Raw genomic sequence first — 21605 nt, 5'->3', positions numbered from 1 at the left:
CAGACAGATTGTTCCAGTAAAATAGAATCTGAAGCCACCAGGGGCTCATTGAGAAGAGAAGCTTTTACATGATCTGAAAAGGCAAGAGACAAAACACTTGCCAAACTCCTTCACTCTTTATTAGCGACAGCTGCAATGCTGGATGTGTCTGGATGCCTCTGAAGTGCCAAGGGGAGTGATGGAGGTGGGATGGCACGTGGGCAGATGAAATACATGGCAGCTTCTCCCCCGACAGCAAGTTTAATTATTTCCAGTGTTGTATACACAAGGAAAAAATACACAGATATTGGGAAATCATTCACTGTGATTCCTGTGTCAGGTGGGTCATAAAAAACACTTGCTCTTGCTGGTCCATGGCAGAACAAGGTCTTAAAATATTCACAATCTACCTATGCCTTTGTTACAGAAGGGAGGAAAAGCAAGATAGGCTGTATTTCCTAAAGAAGGAGGGCATGTAGTGATGGGATGAGAAGGAACAGACTGGAGCTCAAAGAGGGCAGATTTAGATTGCAGATTAGAAGAAATTCTTTGCAGTGAGGGTGATGAGATGCTGGAATAGGCTGCCCAGGGAAGTTGTGGATGCTTCCTCCCTGGAGGCATTCAAGGCCAGGTTGGATGAGACTTTGAGCAATGTGGTCTAGTGGAAGGTATCATTGGCCAAGGCAGGGGGTTTGGAAATAGATGACTTTTAAAGCCCCTTCCAACCCAAACCATTCTGTGCATCTATGGATGTATAAAAGAAAGCAAGACCAGATGTCCTTTGCTACATGAACTGAGGTATCCACAGAAGTGAACCAAACCAGCCCAAACTTTAAATCAGAGTAAAACCATCTTCTATGTACTTTCATTCCAGGGGACTTTCTAATGCATCCTTTTTTTGCCCTTGCTGCATTTTAAGATTACTGCAACAGGGAAAGTTTGATGCTTTTGTCTGTTCAGTGCTCAACCACGAAACTGCTTTGTTAGGATCAATCTTCCCAGAGCTCTCAGCTACAAATTCCAGAAGTTTATGTGACATTTCAGGGTGACCATTCATGATGTGAAACGCTCTAAGTTGCTAGCCACACTTCAAAGTCATAAGTTACACATACATCTTACCAGCAGAAAGATGCAAGCTGGCCATCCTCCTGTAAGCTGCAGCTTAAGAGCTAAGTATAACTGACTCAGAAATGACAAGCAAGTGCAGTAGCCTGATGACCCTTGATATTCTTGCTTAAATTGATGTCTTATGAATGTCTCCAGCTTTTCTGCTTCAGTATGGACCTGGTTCCATCCTAGCTGAATTTATCACTTCAGCATTCCTATGAACAAGCTGGGGCTGAAGTGCAGCATGATGCAAGACCTGCCAGCTCAAATCCCAGCTGTGCTAGAGGAAGCATGTACTGCGTTCTCTGAGCAGCTCAGGGGCAGTGCTGAAGTCTGTTCTTTCCTGCATCTTCCAAATGCAATGTTTGCTCATGCAGTAAGCCTCTTCCTCTTTGTGTTTATGTCACACTGGCTGCTCTGCCCTTACAGCATATACACCCAATTAAGAGGACTGTGATACATCACGTGAGGCCATACAATGAGCGCAGGGGATACCAGGCTTTTCAGAGTACATTTTTGTGGCACTTCAAGCAGATAACCCCATCTTACCCCTGCACACAGAGGCATTACTGAGTATATTTTATAGATAAGCAATCATAGAAAGCAGTTGCTTTGTTACTGACCTCATGCCTATGCTTGAAAACCACAGTCAGACACATACACACAAAGGTCTGCAAGTTGCAGAAGAAAAGAAGACAATTACAACTTGCCTCACAGGGAGAGTTCCTCAGAGGAGCTGGAAATGCAGTACTGGTCATGACAGTGTTTGTGGCTGCTGGTGCTTTGCTGGTGTTAAGCAGGAGTGCACAACCTGGATAAAAGAGCAGGAAGAAGGTCAAACAGCAGTACTCATCTTCTGGTTTCAGGCTTTGTAGAACCTTCCCAGAACCTTATGTCAGCTGATTCCTACAACAGGAAAATGCCAGAGTGCAGAGGTTTTTTTCCAATCTATTAGGAATGCAGCCTCATCTACCCAGCACACACCTCCAGGAAACATTTGAGGAGGATTCCTGCCTTCCTCTGACAGCTATCTTCTGTTGCTCCACAACTTGGTGTTGGTCTTTTCTCCTGAGTAACTAGTGACAGAAACAAGAGGAAATGGCCTCAAGCTGTGCCAGGGGAGTTTAAGGCTGGACAATAGGGGAAAAAAAATAACTGAAAAAGTTTTCAGGCACTGGAACAGGCTGCAGAGGGAAGTGGTGGAGCCACCATCCCTGGGGGCATTTAAAAGCCATGAAGATGTGGTGCCTAGGAATATGGCACAGAGGTGAACTTAGTAGAGTAGGAATAATGGTTGGACTTGATGGTCTTGAAGGTCTTTACTAGCCTAAATGATTCTATGACTTCAGATTCATCCTCTTCGCAAGGAGATGATATCGTATCCAGTCCAACATCCCCCTGGTTGAGCAGGATCACCTAGGGCAGGCTATACAGGAATGCGTTCAGGTGGGTTTTGAATGTCCCCAGAGGAGGAGACTCCACAATCTCTCTGGGCAGCCTGCTCCAGTGCTCTGGCATTCTTACAAGGAAGATGCATTTTCTCATGTTGAAGTGGAACTTTCTGTGTTCTGCTTTGTCTGCTGCCCCTCGTCCTGTCACAGGACCCAACTGAAAAGAGACTGGCCCCCTCTTCTTGACACCCACACTTCAGGTGGTTGTAAACACTGATCAGATCACCTCTCAACCTTCTATTCTCCTGGCTAAACAGCTTCAGGTCTCTCAGCCTTTCCTCCTCAGACAGATGTTCCAGTTCCTTAATCATTCTCTTAGGGCATTGGGAAGGAGAACAAAGCACACAATCATCACACATAGCAGTGAAATTCAGAAGGCAATAGAACAAAGAGCTGGAAAATGAGGATGTGAGTAGGGTAAAAAAGAAGCAGGACAAAGAAACATAAGAAGTAAATAAGGGAACTACAAATAAAAAAACTGATCAGTATGGAGGAGGGTCACACAGATGATGGTTGTGGAGTTGTTCAGAAAGGGTCATGATCTGTAGCCAGCAGCAGTTGTGGGGACCTGAGGTACTAATCTGTACCCTTGAGACTATGAGTGAGCAGAATAGACAAGAGCAGAAAATGGCTTTGTTTTGCAGAATCACAGAATGTCAGAGGCTGGAAGGGACCTTGAAAGCCCATCCAGTCGAAACCCCTGCCAGAGTAGGAGCATCTATAACAGATCACACTGGAATGCATCTAGACAAGTCCTGAATATCTCCAGAGATGGAGACTTCACAACTCCCCTGAGCAGCCTGTTCCACTGTTCTGTCACACTCACAGAGAAAAAAATCCTCCTCCTGTTTCCATGAAACTTCTTATGCCTCAACTTCCGCCCATTGCTCCTTGTCCTGTCACTGGGCATCACCAAGCAGAGCCTGGCTCCATCCTCCTGGCACTTACCCTTTACATATTTATAAACATTGATGAGGTCACCTCTCAGTCTCCTCCTCTCCAAGCAGCAGAGCCCCAGCTCCCTCAGTCTCTCCTTGTAAGAGAGATGTTCTATTCCCTTCACCATCTTTGTGGTTCTGCATTGGACTCTCTCAACCAGTTCTGTGTCCCTCTTGAACTGGGAGACCCAGAACTGAACACAGTACTCCAGATGTGGCTTCACCAGGGCAGAGTAGAGGGGCAAGAGAACCTCTCTTGACCTACTAGCCACCCCCCTTCTAATACACCCCAGAATGGCATTGCCCCTCCTGGCCACAAGAGCATATTCACTGAAGGCTGAATCTGTAAGTAGACAGGAAAATGTGTCTTGTATTTTCTCTCCTTTCTCCATCATTTGTGCTCATTTCTTGTACTCTTCTGTTCTTTCTCAGCACTTAACTATTTGTTCTTACTCACCTTCTACTGAAGGAAAACGGTTGTGCTCTGGGCTTCCAATCCACCACGGAGAAGGATGGGACACAGAGGGGGCCTGCATCCAGCCACAGTCACCTTCTTCAAATGAACAGTAAAAGCCAGAGGGAAGCTTTTCTGCAAGAGGAAGAAGCACACACACATAGAGAACCCAGGTCAGTGGAGAAGGAGACTCTGGGGCATGTAGAGAAGCTGCAGTGACTATTCTGACCCAGTTTTTCCCAGGACATTGTAAAGGGTTAACCCTCCTGGGGGCGGTCTGAACCTGCCCCCAGGTGTAGTTGTTAGTCCACTCCCAATTCCTGTCTAGACCCCCTATAAAAACAGTGGAACTTCCTCTTTCTCTTTGACCTGCCTGCCTAATAGCACCACCTTTGTCCTTGCTGCTGCTATTTTCCCACGTGGCCATCCTACCACATGGTGGGAAAACCACCTCCTGAATCTACGTCCACCCTCTGCCATCAATCTGGTTATACATATATTTTGTATCTTGTTTCCCTTCCCTATACTTTTTTGTAACTCCCCTTATCTTAAATACCTTTTATTTATTGTTAAAGTTTCCCTTTTAACTTCCAAATCAAAGTAAGACTATTCATTGGGTGTTTTACTCCCTTTTCCTCTCTACATCTAATTCCTTTCTTTCTAAATGGGGGGAGAGGGGAAGGCATCCTATTATTGTATTGTTCTGCTAGGCATTTTGGGCTCTGGGAAGCTGAAGCAGACCAGTACAGAAACGTAAGCACCTGAAGCAGTTTAAGGGTAATGCTCTGTTTTGGTTCTAAATTATAAACAAGAGAGGGGAACTTTCTGGACATTGTTTTGAATATAGAGTGAATGAGGAGAACACAGGTTGTAAAAGGAAAATAATGATAGAGTCTATGCCATTCACTGGTTTGCTAATTGGTATGAAAGGCCAAGACATAACTAATTTCTCACTCTTTACTCCTTTTGTCTGCTGCATTCAACCTCCTCCACTGCTCCGCTGTGCATGGCTGAATCCTAGCCTTGACTGACCAGATAACGCATGAACTACTGCTGGCTTTCTGTCTGGGGGGAGAGAAGAAGGTGGCATTGGCCCTGTCTGGGCTTTCTTTGCCCAGGGGAGGAGGACTGGATTTCTGTATTATTTCTGACTTGCATATAATTGTAAATACAGTCTGTATATAGGCTTGTAAATTTAGCCTGCTGTAAAATAGCCTTTTATCTTACTTCCAAGCTGTCTGAGCTGCTCTGGTGATTTCAATTTTATCTGAGGGGTAGCTTTCTTGACCCATCACAACAGTCCCACAGCTACTGGGTCCTTTTGTGAGGAGTCCTGCACATGCCTGACCATGGGGAGGGTTGTGGCCCACACTGTGACTGACTTTCCCCCCAGTGCTTTGATAAACTCAAGTGAGAGGATGCATCTCAGCGTACACTACAAGGTCTCCTAAATAGGGAGTGAAACTTGTGTTATGGAAGGAATCATATTATAGTGGTAATGATTTACCTCCTAAATAGGGAAGTGAAAAATTGGAACACATTGCCCGAAGAATTGGTGGAGGCCCCATCCATGGAGACATTCAAGGTCAAACTCAACAGGGCCATGAGCAACTTGATCTAGTTGGAGAGGCCCCTGTTTACTGCAGGGAGATTGGACAAGATCATCTTTGAGGGTCCCTTCCAACCAAATGCATTCTGTGATTCCATGATTCTAAATAGCTGGCCTCTACAGCTCCCCAAGTTTGTACCCACTCAAGGTTACATCTCAGAGGTGGCTTTCTTAACCACTACTTCTACAGCCCCATAGAAGGAAATCCTGGAAAAAGACAAGTTTCTGACATGATTCCCTTTCCTTGTAGTCTATGTTCCCAGTCAGCCCAGTTCAGCAACACGACCTCCTCTCTCTGTGAGCACTGATGCAGCCTCAAGTAAAGCACTGAATCCTTTTATGTCTCAGTTCTTGCACCTGTAAGTCTGCTGGGTGAGATGAATAGATGAAAAGAGGATGGCTTATTTTAAGCCATACTTTCAGGCATTAACACCCACCCCTTCTGTCAGTGGCCTAAGATTTCAGGCAAGTTTCCAGCTCCAAACAATAAAGATCCACTAGCTTTACATTAATCAGTTTAAAAGTAATAGTCATCCTATTGAAAGCAGGAGGTTAGCTCCATGCCTCCCATCTCCTTCTCTACCTACATTGTAAGTTCTTACAAAGGGTCGTTTCACTCTGAGACTTGTGAACATCATTTGCTTGGCCATGAATCACCCATTTCCTTCAAAACTCATGAAATAGTTTCCCCCATCATCCTCAATAAACCCTCCCTAATTTCTACTGTTGTCCAGTTCTACCTCTGCATTTCTCTTCTTCAATATGAGGCCAGATTCCGTACCTATTAAGGAGCCTTGGCAGAAAGCTCAGCTCATAAAATGCCCCCAAAAATCAGTACAACTACACCATCATTTCTACTTCTAGTGAATCATTAATGATCCTTAATACAGATTCTGCACCCAGGATGCAGTTGGAAACTCTGTCAGGTACCAGAAGGTTTCCAATAACAATAAAAGGGCACAAACTGGGGTATATGGGTAAGAAGGTAGAGCATAAGGCCAGCCTGGGTGACAAAGGGGAACTTCATTTAATATAGAGTTACTTTATCAGCAACAGGGTGGTCAGCAGGATCAGGGAAGTGATTGTGCCCCTGTACTCAGCATTGGTGAGGCTGTAACTCAATTACTGGATTCAGTTTTGGGATCCTCACTACAAGAGGGACACTGAAGTGCTGGAGAATGTCCAGAGAAGGGCAACAAAGCTGGGGAAGCTTCTGGAGAACAGGTCTGTTGAGAAGCAGCTGAGAACTGGGGTTGTTCAGCCTGGAGGAGACCTCATTGCTCTCTACAACTTCCTGAAAGGAAGTTGGACTAAAGTGGAAGTTGGTCTCTTCTCCCTAGTATCACGTGACAGAACAAGAGGAAACAGCTTCAAGTCGCACCAGAGAAGGATTCGGTTGGATATTAGACAAAATTTCTTTCCTGAAAGAGTGGTCAGGCATTGGAACAGGCTGCCCAGGGAGGTGGTGGAGTCACTGTCCCTGAGGATGTTCAGAAAATGTGTAGACATTGCACTTTGGGATACAGTTTAGTGGCTGTGGTGGCCATGGGTCAGTGGCTGGAGTTGATGATCTTGGAAGTCTCTTCCGAAACAAAGCAATTCTATGATTCTATGCCAGGAGTAACCAATCATTTTACCCTGTTACATAGCCTAACCGGTGCTTGGAACTAGACCAGTTGCCTTACCCTGCTATAAAGAGATGAGCCCTTGGGCTGGAACTACAAAGACTCTGAACCCACTTGCTCAGTGAAGGTGGTCGTTCAGCCCACTGTGACTAACAGATGTAGCTGTAAAAGAGATGATGAGGGCTTTTCCAACATAAATATTCTATGACTCTATGACATTCCTGACCTCACACAGTTTTTACATCACTGTGTAATGAAATCTGTACTAAAAGTCAGTTTAGTTCATAGTTGTTTCCTCCTCTGTTCCCTTGAACTTCCCTTAAAATTCTGTTTGGCTTTTTTGTTGTGTTTTCTTGTTGTTGTGGGGTTGGTTTTGGGTTTTTTTGTTTGTTTTTGATTGTTGGTGGGGTTTTTTGTTGTTTGTTTCTTTTTCTTTTCTTTTAGCTTAGTTTAGTTTTTCTTTTGCTTTTTCTTTTAGCCTAGTTTTTCTTTTGGTTAATTTCCCCTTTTGGTTTAGTTTTTTCCTTTAGCTTAGTTTTCCTTTTGGTTTAGTTTTCCCTTTAGTTTAGTTTTCCTTTTGGTTCAGTTTTCCCTTTACTTTAGTTTTCCTTTTGGTTAAGTTTTCCCTTTAGTTTAGTTTTCCTTTTGGTTTAGTTTCCCTTTTGGTTCAGTTTTCCTTTTGGTTTAGTTTTCCTTTTGGCTTAGTTTTTCTTTTGGGTTACTTTTGCTTTACTTTTTGCTTGCTTCTTCTTTAAAGAAAGGAAAATTATACAAGAAATCTGCTTAGAACTGACAGATAAAACTAAAATTACATGAGCAAACACATTTTAAACCCAAGACATCAGTGTTTCCTTTCAACTGCTTGTTAAAATTGGAGTAAAATGTATTCACTTACAAGGCTACAAACTCCTAAAACAAGAGAATCTGCTGTCCAGGTGGCACTGACAATTTGATTAGCTTAGTGTAGGTTTCTGAACTTAGATTTTATTCTGACTTCCATTTGATTTTTTTAAGCTATAAAGCAGCCACTGAGACACCAGAATTCAAACTCTGTTTCATTCAAAATGCTTAAATATCAGCAGGATTCCCTACCTGAGACCAGGACTTCAGGTCTGACTTAAACACCTCAAAAAGCAATCCATTGTCAGTGGCACATACACCTTGCTCATTGGTCTACCCTGAGAAACAGCTGGGCAGCACAACTACAGCATCTAGACCAAAAGTATTTCAATTTCTAGGAGCTTCAATCACAATTTACTTCAGAAAAACAAATCTTACATCTATGGCTTTTTAGTAGGGCCAACCCTGGAACCTGAAATTTGAGAGCCATGTTTTACTGCTATAGAATTATAGAATCATTTGAGCTGGAAAAGACTTTTAAGATAATCAGGTCCAACCAGTATCTAACCCTACCAAGTCTGGCGCTAAAGCATGTCCCCCAGCACCACCTCTCTGCCTCTTTTCAATATCTCCAAGGATGGGGATTCAACTGCCTTGCTGAGGAGCCTGTTCCGGTGTTTGAGAATCCTTTCAGTCACATATTTTCTTCTAATAGTCAACCTAAACCTTCCCTGGTGCAACCTAAGGCCCTTTCCTCTCATTCTATCACCTGATATGAGGGTGAAGAGACCAACCCCCACTTCACTCCAGACTCCTTTCAGGGAGCTGTAGAGAGCAATGAGTTCTCTCCTTAGCTTCCTCTTCTCCAGACTAAACAATCCCAGTTCCCTCAGCAGCTCCTCACTGTCCTGCTTTCCAGATCCTATTTATTTTTCACAAGCATCCAAATCCATTCTGGAAAGATCAAAACCTGACCTGCAGTATTTCCTTTTAAAATCATTCAGTCTCATCTTAAAGTATGAAGCTGCTAGGCAGAGAGCTGCTTCTTTGTGTTTTACCCCTCTACAGAACTTGATGCAATTTCATTGCACAGCCTGAGGCTGAGATCTAAGGAAAAATGACAAATTATAATGTGTCCTGAATTCCTACTGGAACAGCTTGGCTCAGTGTCCAACTGAATTCACTTAATGGCCAGACGCTATCTAGGATGATGTAAACAAGTAAGAGCGGCAGGAGGAGTCATCTAAGTAGCAATCCCTGCCCGGAGGCCAGAAAAGCCTCACTGTTGATGAACAAGTAAGGACACAAATAAGATACTACTCCTTTCCCTGCAAATTTCAGTCCTTCTCCAAAGATTTTATTTATTTTTTAATGGACTTTAAGATGTCCCCTGCACTGGATGCATTTCATAGAATCACAGAATCACCTGGGTTGGAAGAGACTTCCAAGATCACCCAGTCCAACGTATCACCCAGCCCTATCCAATCAACTAGACCATGGCATCAAGTGTTTCCTTTGCTGCTTTTCCTTACTTTGAATATTGATGCTTCACAAAGACCCTCTTTGGCTAGCACCTCTCTGCTGATGTGTACTTCTCAATTTTTGGAATGTCTACCATTTAAACACATCAGAGCACTGATGAGAATCATAGAATCACCTGCTTGGAAAAGACTCTTCCAACCTGGATGATTCTATGATCATTGAGTCCAGCCATAACCTAACATCTCCCTGTTTACAACTGTTAGACCATGTCCCTGAGCTCCTTAGCCAAATGGCTTTTTAACACCAGCAGGGATGGTGACTCCACCACCTCCCTGTGCTTGTGGATATAGGATGGAGAACAGAGTAATCATGGAATCATTTGAGTTGGGAAAAAAAATAAGATCAGTGGGTCCAACCATTATCTATCTCTATCAAGTCTGGTGCTCAGCCATGTCTCTCAGCACCACATCTATGAGTACTATCAGAATGCAAGACTCTGTGGTTTTGAGTGGTGAAGTAGAGAAAAGCTGTAGGGTGTTCAGTTTCTTTCTAAGCAAATATTTTAAAGCCTTCAGAACTAATTAACTTTCAAGGAAAACCTAAATAAATTCAAGGGTTGGGGTTGTTTTTTGTTCAACTCAGAGTTTTCATTCTTTAATTACAAGAAAAACAAGCCACTGGAATAATTTATGAAGCAGATAGCTCAAAAACATGTGCAAATCAACCAGATACTACAGCTTAAACTTTGCAATTCCAGACCACTGTGGTAAAGAGTAGAAGCATAAAGGACTACTGTGGTTTCTATGGACCTTTACCAAACCCAGAAACCAAACAGATCAGCTACTCAATTTAAAGCAGTGCATGAATCTGAAACATGAGTTTGTTTTCATGGCTGCCTCTATGCTAGCAATGTTAGTCAGCTAAATTCTACCAGAAATGATGCATAAAAAAGGGAAAATACTTCTCAAGAGTCAACAAAGAGTCATCTTGTAAAGCCAGGAGGATTTCCTGAGTTCACAACTGCCAGAGATTAGAATTTGTTGCTAGAAATACAGCTTTTGATCAAGAAAGAAGTAAAAGGATTAGTGTACACAAGACAAGAACCTTAAGACAGCACAGCCTGGCAACAGGTTGCTACTTCATCATGTTGCTTGCAGGGAGACTGTGCTGGGCTGTATCTGTCACCAGGATATAAATTAATCCAGGAGTTTCTTCATGCATTTTTGCCTGGAAAATAAACTGGCTGCTGCAGAATTAATTACCTATGTTCTTTTGGTCACTTGCTCACCTTATCACAAATTCTTCTTTGCAGGCACCTATTCAACCTGCCAATCTGGTCTTTTGTCACATGTGTGCATGCACTGCTCCAGCCAGATAGCCCAGCCTGAATCACTCCTCTCAGCCATCAGATCCTACTCTTCCTTATCTCACCTGGAAACATGTTTAACATCCTTAGATATCCAATGAGGCTGAGTGAAAATTGCCCCATGACCCAGTAGTTCTGAGAGTCACTTGGAAGATGGAGGACATCACTTCCAAACCTTATTGCAGATAAAATTCATAAACTGTGGAAAGACAACCCCAGGAGAGACTTTAGTGAGCATTTTGTTCTGAACTACACCAGAACTCCAGACCACAATCTTGGAAACTGTGCATGGAAATAGGAAATTCTGTATTTAATTTCACTCAGGCAGAAGAATCAGCCCTGGGTTGGCCATGTCCTAAGTGACTGCTCTATATTCTGGATCTCTAGAAAACGAAGATAATAAATATAGAATCGTAGAATCAACCAGGTTGGAAGAGACCTCCAAGATCAGCCAGTCCAACCTAGCACCCAGCCCTAGACAATCAACTAGACCATGGCACTAAGTGCCTCAGCCAGGCTTTTCTTCAACACCTCCCTGGGCAGCTCATTCCAATGCCAATCACTCTCTCTGCCTACAACTTCCTCCTAACATCCAGCCTAGACCATCCTTGGCATAACTTGAGACTGTGTCCCCTTGTTCTATTGGTGGTTGCCTGGGATAAGAGATCAACCCCACCTGTCTACAGCCTCCCTTCAGGTAGTTGTAGGCAGCAATGAGGTCCCCCCTGAGCCTCCACTTCTCCAGGCTAAACAATCCCAGCTCCCTCAGCCTCTCCTCATAGGGTTTGTGTTCCAGGCCTTTCACCAGCTTTGTCATCCTTCTCTGGACAGGTTCCAGTATCTCAACATCTCTCTTGAATTGAGGGGCCCAGAACTGGACACAGTACTCAAGGTGTGGTCTGACCAGTGCTGAGTACAGGGGCAGAATAACCTCCCTTGTCCTACTGGTCACACTGTTCCTGATACAGGCCAGGATGCCATTGGCTCTCTTGGCCACCTGGGCACACTGCTGGCTCATGCTCAGCTACTATCTACCAGTAGCCCCATACACTCTCAGCATCTCTAGTGCTGTTAATTCTATTTAAATATATACACACACACACACACACATATATATAGATTACTTTCCTAACATGGTTTGACTGATTAATATTTTCCCAGGCTGAATTTGGTGGGGTTTTTTTGTGAATTTGAGACAGAAAGTAAAATACTTTTCAACTAGACAAAAATATATGCACTGTTTTATCAGTAAAGTTTTTGGCTTTGCCCAGACTTGCTGCCCTGCAACAAAAGATTACTGAACCAAAGGCCAAGATACTGTTAACTAAAATGGACAAAGCTATTGAAACAAATTCTCTCTTTCTGCAAAGCAGAGCTCTGCCAATATGCATTAGTAAATTGTTTTCATCTCTGTCTTGTACCACACCAGGTATATTTAATATATTGTATAAATTTACAATGTAATTATGATTTACAATCTAATTACGACTTACAATCTAATTATAATTTACAATATGACAATAGTAATATATAGTAATAATATATTATAATAATTGACCATTTACTTGCAGTAAGCTGTAATCCATAAAAGCATGAATTTACTAGCAAAGACATAACACCATTGCTGTCAAAGTCTTAATGTGGTGTCTGGAAAGTTTGCTTCTGTAAAGTAATTTCCAGCATGGCATTGGAAATCAGTCTGTCAAATCTATATGGCTGACCCCAGATAAACATGGTTTGCCATCTGCCCCTCTGAAGCTGTCTTTAGCTCCTGCAGCAATATTCAAGTGTGACTCAAATAGTAACAGGCTTTTCTCTAGGGCTCATCCCTCTCTGATTTTACCCTCACTACACTAACTGGCTGCATATGCATAACAGGGACTGTGGTATTCCATTGGCCATTAATAAATAAAGAGATGTTAACAAATAGCTGGTGTTAGGGAGAACTTTTTTTTTTCCATTTAAGAAAGAACGAAAATCAAATGAATATGAAGAAAAAGGAGTAAATATATAAGAATCTTTAGCTGCACAGACTGTGAAAGCATTATAAAAGACAGAACATCCTTGAAGCCTTTGGTTAACAGTCATTTTAAAAGCTCTCCCCTGAGTTTTCAGCATGGCTACATCTTTTCCTGACAGCTTTTTTATGCAAGCAAAAGCATTTGGGAAACCCCTTTCCCTGCTTTATATATCTGATCATCTTTTTGCCATGCTTGCAAAAAGCCAATGAAAACTTCCATGCTGCTCAGGAGTAAAATGAAAAGTGAACTGATGAGAGATGACATATGTTTTATGTTGGGCTGCCATGCAGATGTAACTGACATCTAAAACTTCAGATCATTCCACTGTTTTCTCTAAGACTTATGCCAACAATATTCAACACAGTAAAGAGGCAAAAGCAGAGAAATCAGCCATAGAACTGAGCAGACTTGCAAGCAGATAAGCACACATACCCACAGCTTGACTTCTGTTTTGTGGTTTGGGTGGAAGATTGTGCTTCTTGGGCCTTTTGGCTGAGAGTAAGAACTCTTATTCCCAGTACCTGAGATGAATTCCTGTGTGGTCTGCCCCAGGTGATTGTACTTTGACAGGGGGGCTTGGACCTGATGATTTCCAGAGGTCCCTTCCAATCCCTAACATTCTGTGATAACAAACTGTGTGGTCTTCCCCTGAAGCTTGGAAGTGTTCAGGGCCAGGCTGGGTGAGGCTTTGAGCAATACGATCTAGTGGAAGATGTCCTGGCCCATGGCAGGAGGGCTGGAACTAGATGATTCAGATCCAGAGAGCATCAGGTTGGAAGGGACCTCCACAATCATCCAATCTAACCTTTCAAGGTAAGCATATAGTTTAAATGAGACAGGGCCCAGCACCCACTTTCTAATGCAGAGGAATCCCCTACCTCCCTTGGAAATTTTTTCCAATATTTAATAGTTTGAATGGTGAATAATTTTTTTCCTGGCATCCAGTGTGAATCTACCCTGTAGCAACTTGCCCCCATTACTCCTTGTCTTTACCATGGACTATCTGTAAAAAGGGAGTCTCCCTGCTCATGATCTTTCTGGCTCCTTCCAACTTAACCCATTTTATGATTCAGTACCAACAGTACCTGTTATACACAATCTTCCCTGCTCTAAATGTCTCATGTGCAAGCTAGCCTGAGAGCAATTGCCTCTTCTATGCCAAAAGCTTTTGCTGGGAATGGTATTTGGGTCAGGGAACATATTTTTGCATACCAAATCTGTGCAGTTCTGTCAACAAAAGTCTATAGGATGGGATCAGCTGGGGTGCATGCCCTTTAAACTGATAAATGATGAACTCCAAATTATTATCTTTCTTGATATGTTTACCCTGTGGATAACCACATGGCTGACAATCCACCACTCCTAACTATGTGTAAACTAGCAAAGTGGAAGGAGCTGGAGGTAGAACACACAGAAGTACAAAAAAGGAGATAAGGCATCCTCAAGACAGTTAAAAGAAGGTCCTAAAGAATCTGAGTTATGCAGCACAATTACAAAGTATTCAGGCACAGTAAATTTTCAGAAAACTCAGGCTGCTATCTGTCTTCTGCTGTATTTTATTAATCTGCTGAGTGCTGAAGAGAAGATAGAAAGCAAGAGGAATTACAAAGACACAGGAGTTGGTCAAACACAAGCTACTGGATCTATTCATTTTTCATTTTAGAAGTTTTCTCCTTCCTCTCCCTTCTGCCAGATGCTCTGCTATATTTTGATTAAAAGCTCTAACAAACTCCACATTTCATAATTCTGTAAGGCAGCTAGCTATTCAGGCTCTACTTCCTTTGCATTTTTGATCAGGACTTTGGAAGAAAGGAAGCACTAAGAGCATCTTAAGAACCTGCTGCAGAACTAATGCAGATGAGTAGGGGAACATATCAAATGGTCTGCTCCAGGCAGACATCCAAGGAAACTGCATGTGTTGCAGAGGATACTGGTCTTTTGATCCTACTGAAGTAGACTATTAGTGCTAAAGTCTTAGGCATTAAAATTCAAAACAATCACTGCTTTTGGAACAGGCAGCCTGGGGCTTTGGATTTACTCACCGCACAGATCTCCCTCATCTTCTCCCTCAGCGCAGTCCGTGATGAAGTCACACACCTGCCCCAGCCTGATTGCTGATCCATTCCAGCAGCTGAAGGAACCCTCCAGAGCCATCTTGGAGCCAGAAGCAGATCCTAGGGAAAAAAAAACACCACAAACCTTGACATTACTGAATTGCCCTCCTCTCAACCAAAAGATGTTAGGATCCTGGATAACACTGAAGGGGAGAATATCTTGTGAAATCCTTTCAATCCAGTAAAAACTTGAGAAAGTGATTATTTCAATTTGTTTGACCTGCTTAATCTTGTCAAATATCTAATGGTCCACCAACAGAGAACTTGCTCCCCAGGCCTTTCTGGGGTGTTCACCTGGAAGGCATCTCTGACAGCTGAGAAGAGGGTTGAAATTCTCCAGCCTGCTTCTCAAAAACAATGAAATTTATGTATGTCAGATTTTTAATGGTATGTGAATCTGCTGCTAGGCTGGCAGTCCTGAAGACTGATAGCCTCTCTGTTTACAGATTCACAGAATGATAGGGGACAGAAGGGACCCCCAAAGGTCATCTTCCCCAATCCCCCTGCACTCAGCAGGGACACCTCCAACTAGATCAGCCTGCCCACGGACACAGCAAGTCTGATAGCGAATGTCCAAAGGGACAGGTCCTCAACCACGTCCTTAGGCAATCTGTTCCAGTATTTCACCACTCACATTGTACAGAACTTCCTCCTCATGTCCAATCTCAACCTACCCTGACACAGTTTCAAACCATTGCCCCTCACCCTATCACCACAGGCCCTTCTATATAGTCCCTCACAACCTTCCTCTAGGTCCCCTTCAGATACTGAAATGCACCTCTAAGGTCTCCCTGGAGCCTTCTCTTCTCCAGGCTGAACAGACCCAATTCTTTCAGCCTGTCTTCATAGGAGACATGCTCCAGCCTTCTGATCATCCTGGTGGTCCTCCTCTGGACCTCTGCTTTGGCAGGTCTATGTCTCTCTTGTGTTGGGGACTCAGAACTGGACACAGTACTCCAGGTGAGATCTCACCAGAGCAGAGTGGCAGAATCCACTCTCTCAACCTGCTGGCATCTTTTGATGCTGCCTGGAATGGCACAGGCTTTTTGGGCTGCAAGTGCCTGTTGCTGGCTCATGCCCAGCTTCTTACTCACCCAGGTGCATTTTTGCAGGGCTGCTCTCAATTTCATCATCTCCCAGCCCCTACTGATATCAAAGACTGCCCCAACCTCAGTGTACGGTGTGTTAATTTGCCTTATTGACTCTTACACGATTCTCTTCAGCCCAATTCTCCAGCCTGTCCAGGCATCATGTCCTTCACAGTCTTATTAACTGCACCACTCATCTTGGTATCACCTGTAAGTTACTGAGGATGCCCTCAATCTTGCTGTCTATAGATTGGATGAAGATATTGAACAGCACTGGTCCCAGTACAGAGCCTTGAGGGACACCACTTGTCAGCTGTCTTCATCTGGACATTGAGCAACTGACTACCTTAATTGTGTGATCATCCAACCAATTCCTTATCCACTGTTCAGCTTAGAGAGAAGGATGTTGTGGCAGACTGTGTCAAAGACTTGACAAAAACCCAGAGAGATGACATCTGCTGGTCTTTCCTTGTCCACACCATTTAAAAAACCTCAGGAATAACATCTTTACATGGTTTGGAAAGAACACAAGCTGTCATCATGCTCTCCTACCAACATCTATTACCCATGAGTTGGATGCATTATGTGTTTGTAATCTTTTCTGCAAGAGAGAAAACAGTTTGATCGTTCTTGCAAGAGTTTCCTTCCTCTTCTACATCCTGCACTCCCCTCCCCTAAAGTCAGGGAGTCCACAAGGGGCTACATCTACCAAGATATGAAAGTGACTAATTCATTTTATTTTTGCCAAGCAGCAAAAGGGAGCTAGCAAAATGGAAAGGATCTAACTACTATGAAATGAGGCCTCTGAACAGTATAATCAGAGGCCAGTATCATCCACTCAGAAATAGTCTTGAGTATTTGTCCCTTAGCATTGCCCTTTTCCAGAGGCACTGGATTCTCCTGACAGCTGAGAAGTCAGAAATTATCCAGCCTTATAAGCATGATTTTCTCTACTTGATGAATTCTCTGATCTGAAGTCTCTTATTGTAGCCAAATGAGATACCTCAAAAGACCACAAACTAAACACAAATAAAAGGACTTGTCCTAAAGGACACATGCTCTAGATCAGCCACCTGGAGATGGCAGGAATTAGTTCAGCCACATCCTGCAGTCAGAACATCTGGAGCAGGCCAAGCTTGGGAAGTACAAGACCTCTTCTCACAAAAATTTGGGTGTAGATGCAACTCACTGAAACTATCCTGACTGTGCAGAAAAGTGCTTCCAGTTCATCACTCTTAGAAGGTCAGCCTAGAAGTACAAAGTGGTCTGTGCTGTGAACTCTCTGCTGCAACAGCTCCTGCCCTGTCACCTATTACATGGGTAACTGCTCAAGACTAAAGCAAAGCCTGTGGGCAGAGTGAGCCATTGTTTCCCTAACTCATCTGTGCTTGCTAAACAGCGCAGCTACATCATGTTCTCTGGTACTACAGGGAGCTGGGAATCACTGGTGATTCAATTAGATGTGCACTTGATACTTTTATTTATATTGCCTGCCAAAACTAAAAATTAATGAAGCATGTAGGAAAACAACCACTATTTCTCTTCAGGCTTATTTTATGGTGCAAATCAATTCAGGAGCCGGGGGAACACATGCCAAACCTTTTTAATAAAGGACCTCAGCTCCTGAAAAGGGTGTTCTGTGTTATTGTCAGCTCTATTTTTTTTTTCACTGTCTTAGTCTGGCTTGCTGCATACAGGCTGCACAGTGCCCTTGTACTTCAGTCAGGGTCAAGGCTGACTGCAGAGGAGTGCTTTGCAGAAAAAATAGACCAGTAACTCAGAGCTGGTTGCTGGCAACTCAGAGCTGGTTGCTGGCAACTTCTGCAGGCTCTTTGGTATGGGTTTAAGGCAATGAGAAGATACCTTCCTTGGCCTTGTCTTATTCCTTGCAAAACTGCACTCTTAGAGACACCTCTGAGAGTCCTCCCCTTCTGCGATACACAGAAGCAAAGCTATGTGCATGTCGCAAGGCAGTCACAGTGGCCTCAGGTCAATGTGCACATGGGTGTTAGAAAAGCAACTCTGGTAACTCAGTAGGTGACTCTTTCTCCCAGAGGTATGCCATGAACATGTATGGCACCAAGTTGCTGGAATGACCACCTAAATAAAAGTTAGGAGACAAGGCCCAGAGTGCTTCCAGAAGTTCAGTAATGTCATGACACTTAAAAACATGTTGAATTCCCACTGAAATTCAGAAGTCCTTTTCTCTCTGAATTACCCAACAGACAGTTATGAAGAAACCATCTCTCATGTCCCACTCAGTTTATCTGCAATCTTCCCAGCAAGGTCAGTGTTTTCTTTCAGCAGCTACTGTGATAGGGTATGCAGACATTCAGAGGAGGAGTCCTTGCAGCCAGTAGAGATGTTCTGTTCACTCAGTTCATTACAACTTTGGAAAGGCACTAATTTTTCCAAGCACATGACTAGAGTAATACTGGTTATAATGGAATGAAAGCATGCAAGAGCACCTACTACCTTCCCAGGCATTTTTGTTGCAGCTCAGGAGAACAAATCTCAAGTCAACCAACTGTAGTATTTAAAAGATGCCAGTTGACACCAAACATCAAGGAATGGCAGGAGCTCTTCCTCCAAAACAAAGGAGCAGATTTGCATGTTCATTCATCTCTGTGGAGACTGGGCTTGAATCAGCTCAGATTTGCATTAAACATGTACATACAGGCTCTTCATGTAGGTTAGAGAACACAAAGAGCAAAGTTGCAGCCCAGGAATGGCTGGGCTCTGTGACAGTGAATATCTATTCCTGTCTTCTTTCTGCTGGCTTACAGCATGCACAAAGGTAAAATGAATTGGATCAAGGAGAGGAATTAACAAGTAAAACAAACAGATAACTGAAGAAAGCCTAAATACAAATGGTCCTTTTAATAGGCCACTTGATGCAGATGTTTGCATGCAAGCTCAAGGAAATGTAATTTTTAATTAAAATATTTTGTATCAAAGATAAGACATTTGATCTTTTAATTTCTCAGCCCTAATTATTCCCAGCAAGGGAAAGCCAGAATGACCTGGATTGCTGAGTCAAGTGGCTGCAACTCACACACAGAAGATGTGTAAGGAAAGGAAAATGGATGGCACCAAATAAGTATCCAAGTAAAATTTGTGGGAGACATCCTTTATATTTACAGCAGTGTTTATGTTAGGCAGTGGCATCCATAAATTATAGCAGTCATTAAGCTGTACCACTGCTGGCTTGGAGCCTTATAAATCATTATTTAAACAGCAACATTAAACAAATGGCATTTTAGGCTCTAAATTGAAAGGAGAAACAAACAACTCCTGAGGAAACAAGTGCTGACTTTGTACCTCACAGGTCTTCCTTTGGAATACAGTTCAGCCTTGTCTGAATTCACATCCAGTACTAGATCTTGGACACAAACAGCAGACTGGGCTCTTGACTGGGTTTGGACTTAGTTTCCATGTAGCAGGATGGAAAGGAGGAAATCATGTGGCTTAGCCTAATGCAGGATAAGCAACTTGCTGGTCAGCTGCGGGGCCAAAGGGCTGCCAACAGAGGTTGTGTAATCTTCTCCACAGGAGATGGCCAAAACCTACCTGGATGTCTTCCTGTGTGACCTGCTCTATGTCATCCTGCTCTGGCAGGAGGGTTGGATATGCAATAACTGAATGGTGGATGTATCTTGGACTGAATGATCTTTTAAGATCCCCTCTAACATTCTGTGATTCTGTACTTCACTCTTCAGCAAATTTTCTCTCACTTAGGTTGCCTCTTCTCTCCTCCAACCTTCTCTGACCAGCAGAGAAATCGAAAGCGTCTTGGCAAGCTCTGGCAAATCTGTTTCTGACAAGTATGGCCAGAAAAAACTCAGATGTTTGATCACTGCAAAATGGGAACCTTCCACTCACTGCCACCAGACTCAACCAGGTGAGACAGAAGACAAAAATTCTTAGAGGCATTCACAAAGATATCCCTTATCTTGTTAACTGGCTACGCTGCTAATTAACATGCAGGATTAGTCAAGAACATAATTATACCTTCAGGTATTACATTCAACTTCCCAGGCCATAATTTTTAATGCTACTGAAAGCCTTTGAGACCAACAGAATCAGGTAAAGCCCTCCCACTCAGAACGCATTAAAACAAGGGATCTTAATAGGATAGTACTTGGTGGTTGTAGTCATTTGTACTCTGCAAAAACAAGGGAACAGAAATGGCAAAGACCTAGGATGAATGTGCACCCCCATGCATGTTTTACTAATAAGCAGCTGCTCTCTGGGGTACCTCTGAGAAGCCCAGTTGGATGCAGATGAGTTGATTCCCATGGTTCTCAAGACAAGATTCTGTATGCACACAAGGTGAAAAAAAATCCATTTTTAATTCCACGTGCACCATAAAAAATACCTAGGCCATGGAAATCCAGCAGGCTTACCTCACCAGATGTGCTACATGTCGAACAAAAAGAAACTTTCCTGCTATTTAATTACACCTCTGACAAATAATACTTCTTAATGGGCTACTGCTGCAGTCTAACCTTCCTCCACTACATGCCACTAAAAACCAGGGACCGTGCAACCTCACTGACAAGGCTTATCTATCACAGGTCTTTGTCATGAACTTCTCCATTTCATCTGCTCCTCCTCTGGTTTCAGTTCAAGGCTTTGACTCAAAGATATTTAAAAAGAGAAGAGCTGGGGGATTTAATGGTTATGTGAAACAAAAAAAGCTGCTGGCTAGCCAGAAAAGGACAGAAAGAATCATAGAATCTATGATTCTGTGACAGAGAGAATGTTGGGGAGTTTCTGATTATTGATTTTTCCATGACTCGTTTTGTGATGGACACATCATTTCCTCACTCCTCATCTTCAAGCCTCCAGCCATATAGCAGTGAAGACATTTGAAGGCCGATGGCTCACCTGGTGCTGAGGATAGCCATCTTCAAGGGCAAAGTGAATTTCTGCTGTTGTGAGTCATTAAACCCCCTGCTTTCATCACAAGAGAAGTTGGAAGGTATGAAATAAAGGAGGTAGAAAAGTGAAAGAAGAGAATGACGAGATCATGTTTAAGGGAACTGAAGCTGTCCTTGGCAAATGATGTCTGAACTCCAATTTGATGTAGGGCAGATCACATCAATCAAAGCTATCACAGTGAGCTACACTGCCCTCATTTTCCAGGCACTCACCCCAGAACACCTCTGTTCAGATCTGCAGAGAAGCCAAGTGGTCCCAGCTGCAAATGAGACCAGAGAGAGAGGTCTGGACAACATAATATCCTCCAAAATGCTTTGGAAAAAGACTCCTGGACTCCAGGTTTCTCACACTAGGCAGCCAAAATTAGTCAACACTTCACAGTTTCTGACTTTAATCTTTGCAACAGCATCGTTACTGTTGCTGTCATTGCCTAAGGATGGAAGTGAAGCCACATTTGTAGGAGGAGGTGATCTCTTTTCATCAGGCTGCCTGATACAGGCAGAAAAAGCAGCCCATGTTTGTACATGCCTGAAAGCTTGCTCATTTTTCCAGTTACATAAATTCACTTTAATCTTCTTATTTCATTT

The 21605-nt window shown here is 43.1% G+C and overlaps 1 protein-coding gene across 1 annotated transcript in view; it reads right to left on the bottom strand.

The window, feature by feature from the left end:
* Positions 1 to 21605, bottom strand: part of LOC135186555 (ALK tyrosine kinase receptor-like) — a 203259-nt gene that overhangs the window by 86431 nt on the left and 95223 nt on the right. The window contains exons 3-5 of the mRNA XM_064164356.1: positions 14915 to 15046; positions 3933 to 4064; positions 1797 to 1897 (exon numbers count right to left, since the gene is read on the bottom strand). Coding sequence (XP_064020426.1) covers positions 1797 to 1897; positions 3933 to 4064; positions 14915 to 15046 — 365 coding nt within the window. The remainder of the gene's footprint in view (positions 1 to 1796; positions 1898 to 3932; positions 4065 to 14914; positions 15047 to 21605) is intronic.

Source organism: Pogoniulus pusillus, chromosome 25, assembly GCF_015220805.1.
Source record: "Pogoniulus pusillus isolate bPogPus1 chromosome 25, bPogPus1.pri, whole genome shotgun sequence".
NCBI classification, from domain to species: domain Eukaryota; kingdom Metazoa; phylum Chordata; class Aves; order Piciformes; family Lybiidae; genus Pogoniulus; species Pogoniulus pusillus.
The sequence above is the reverse complement of the archived record's forward strand: the minus strand, read 5'-3'. Positions and strand labels throughout refer to the sequence as shown.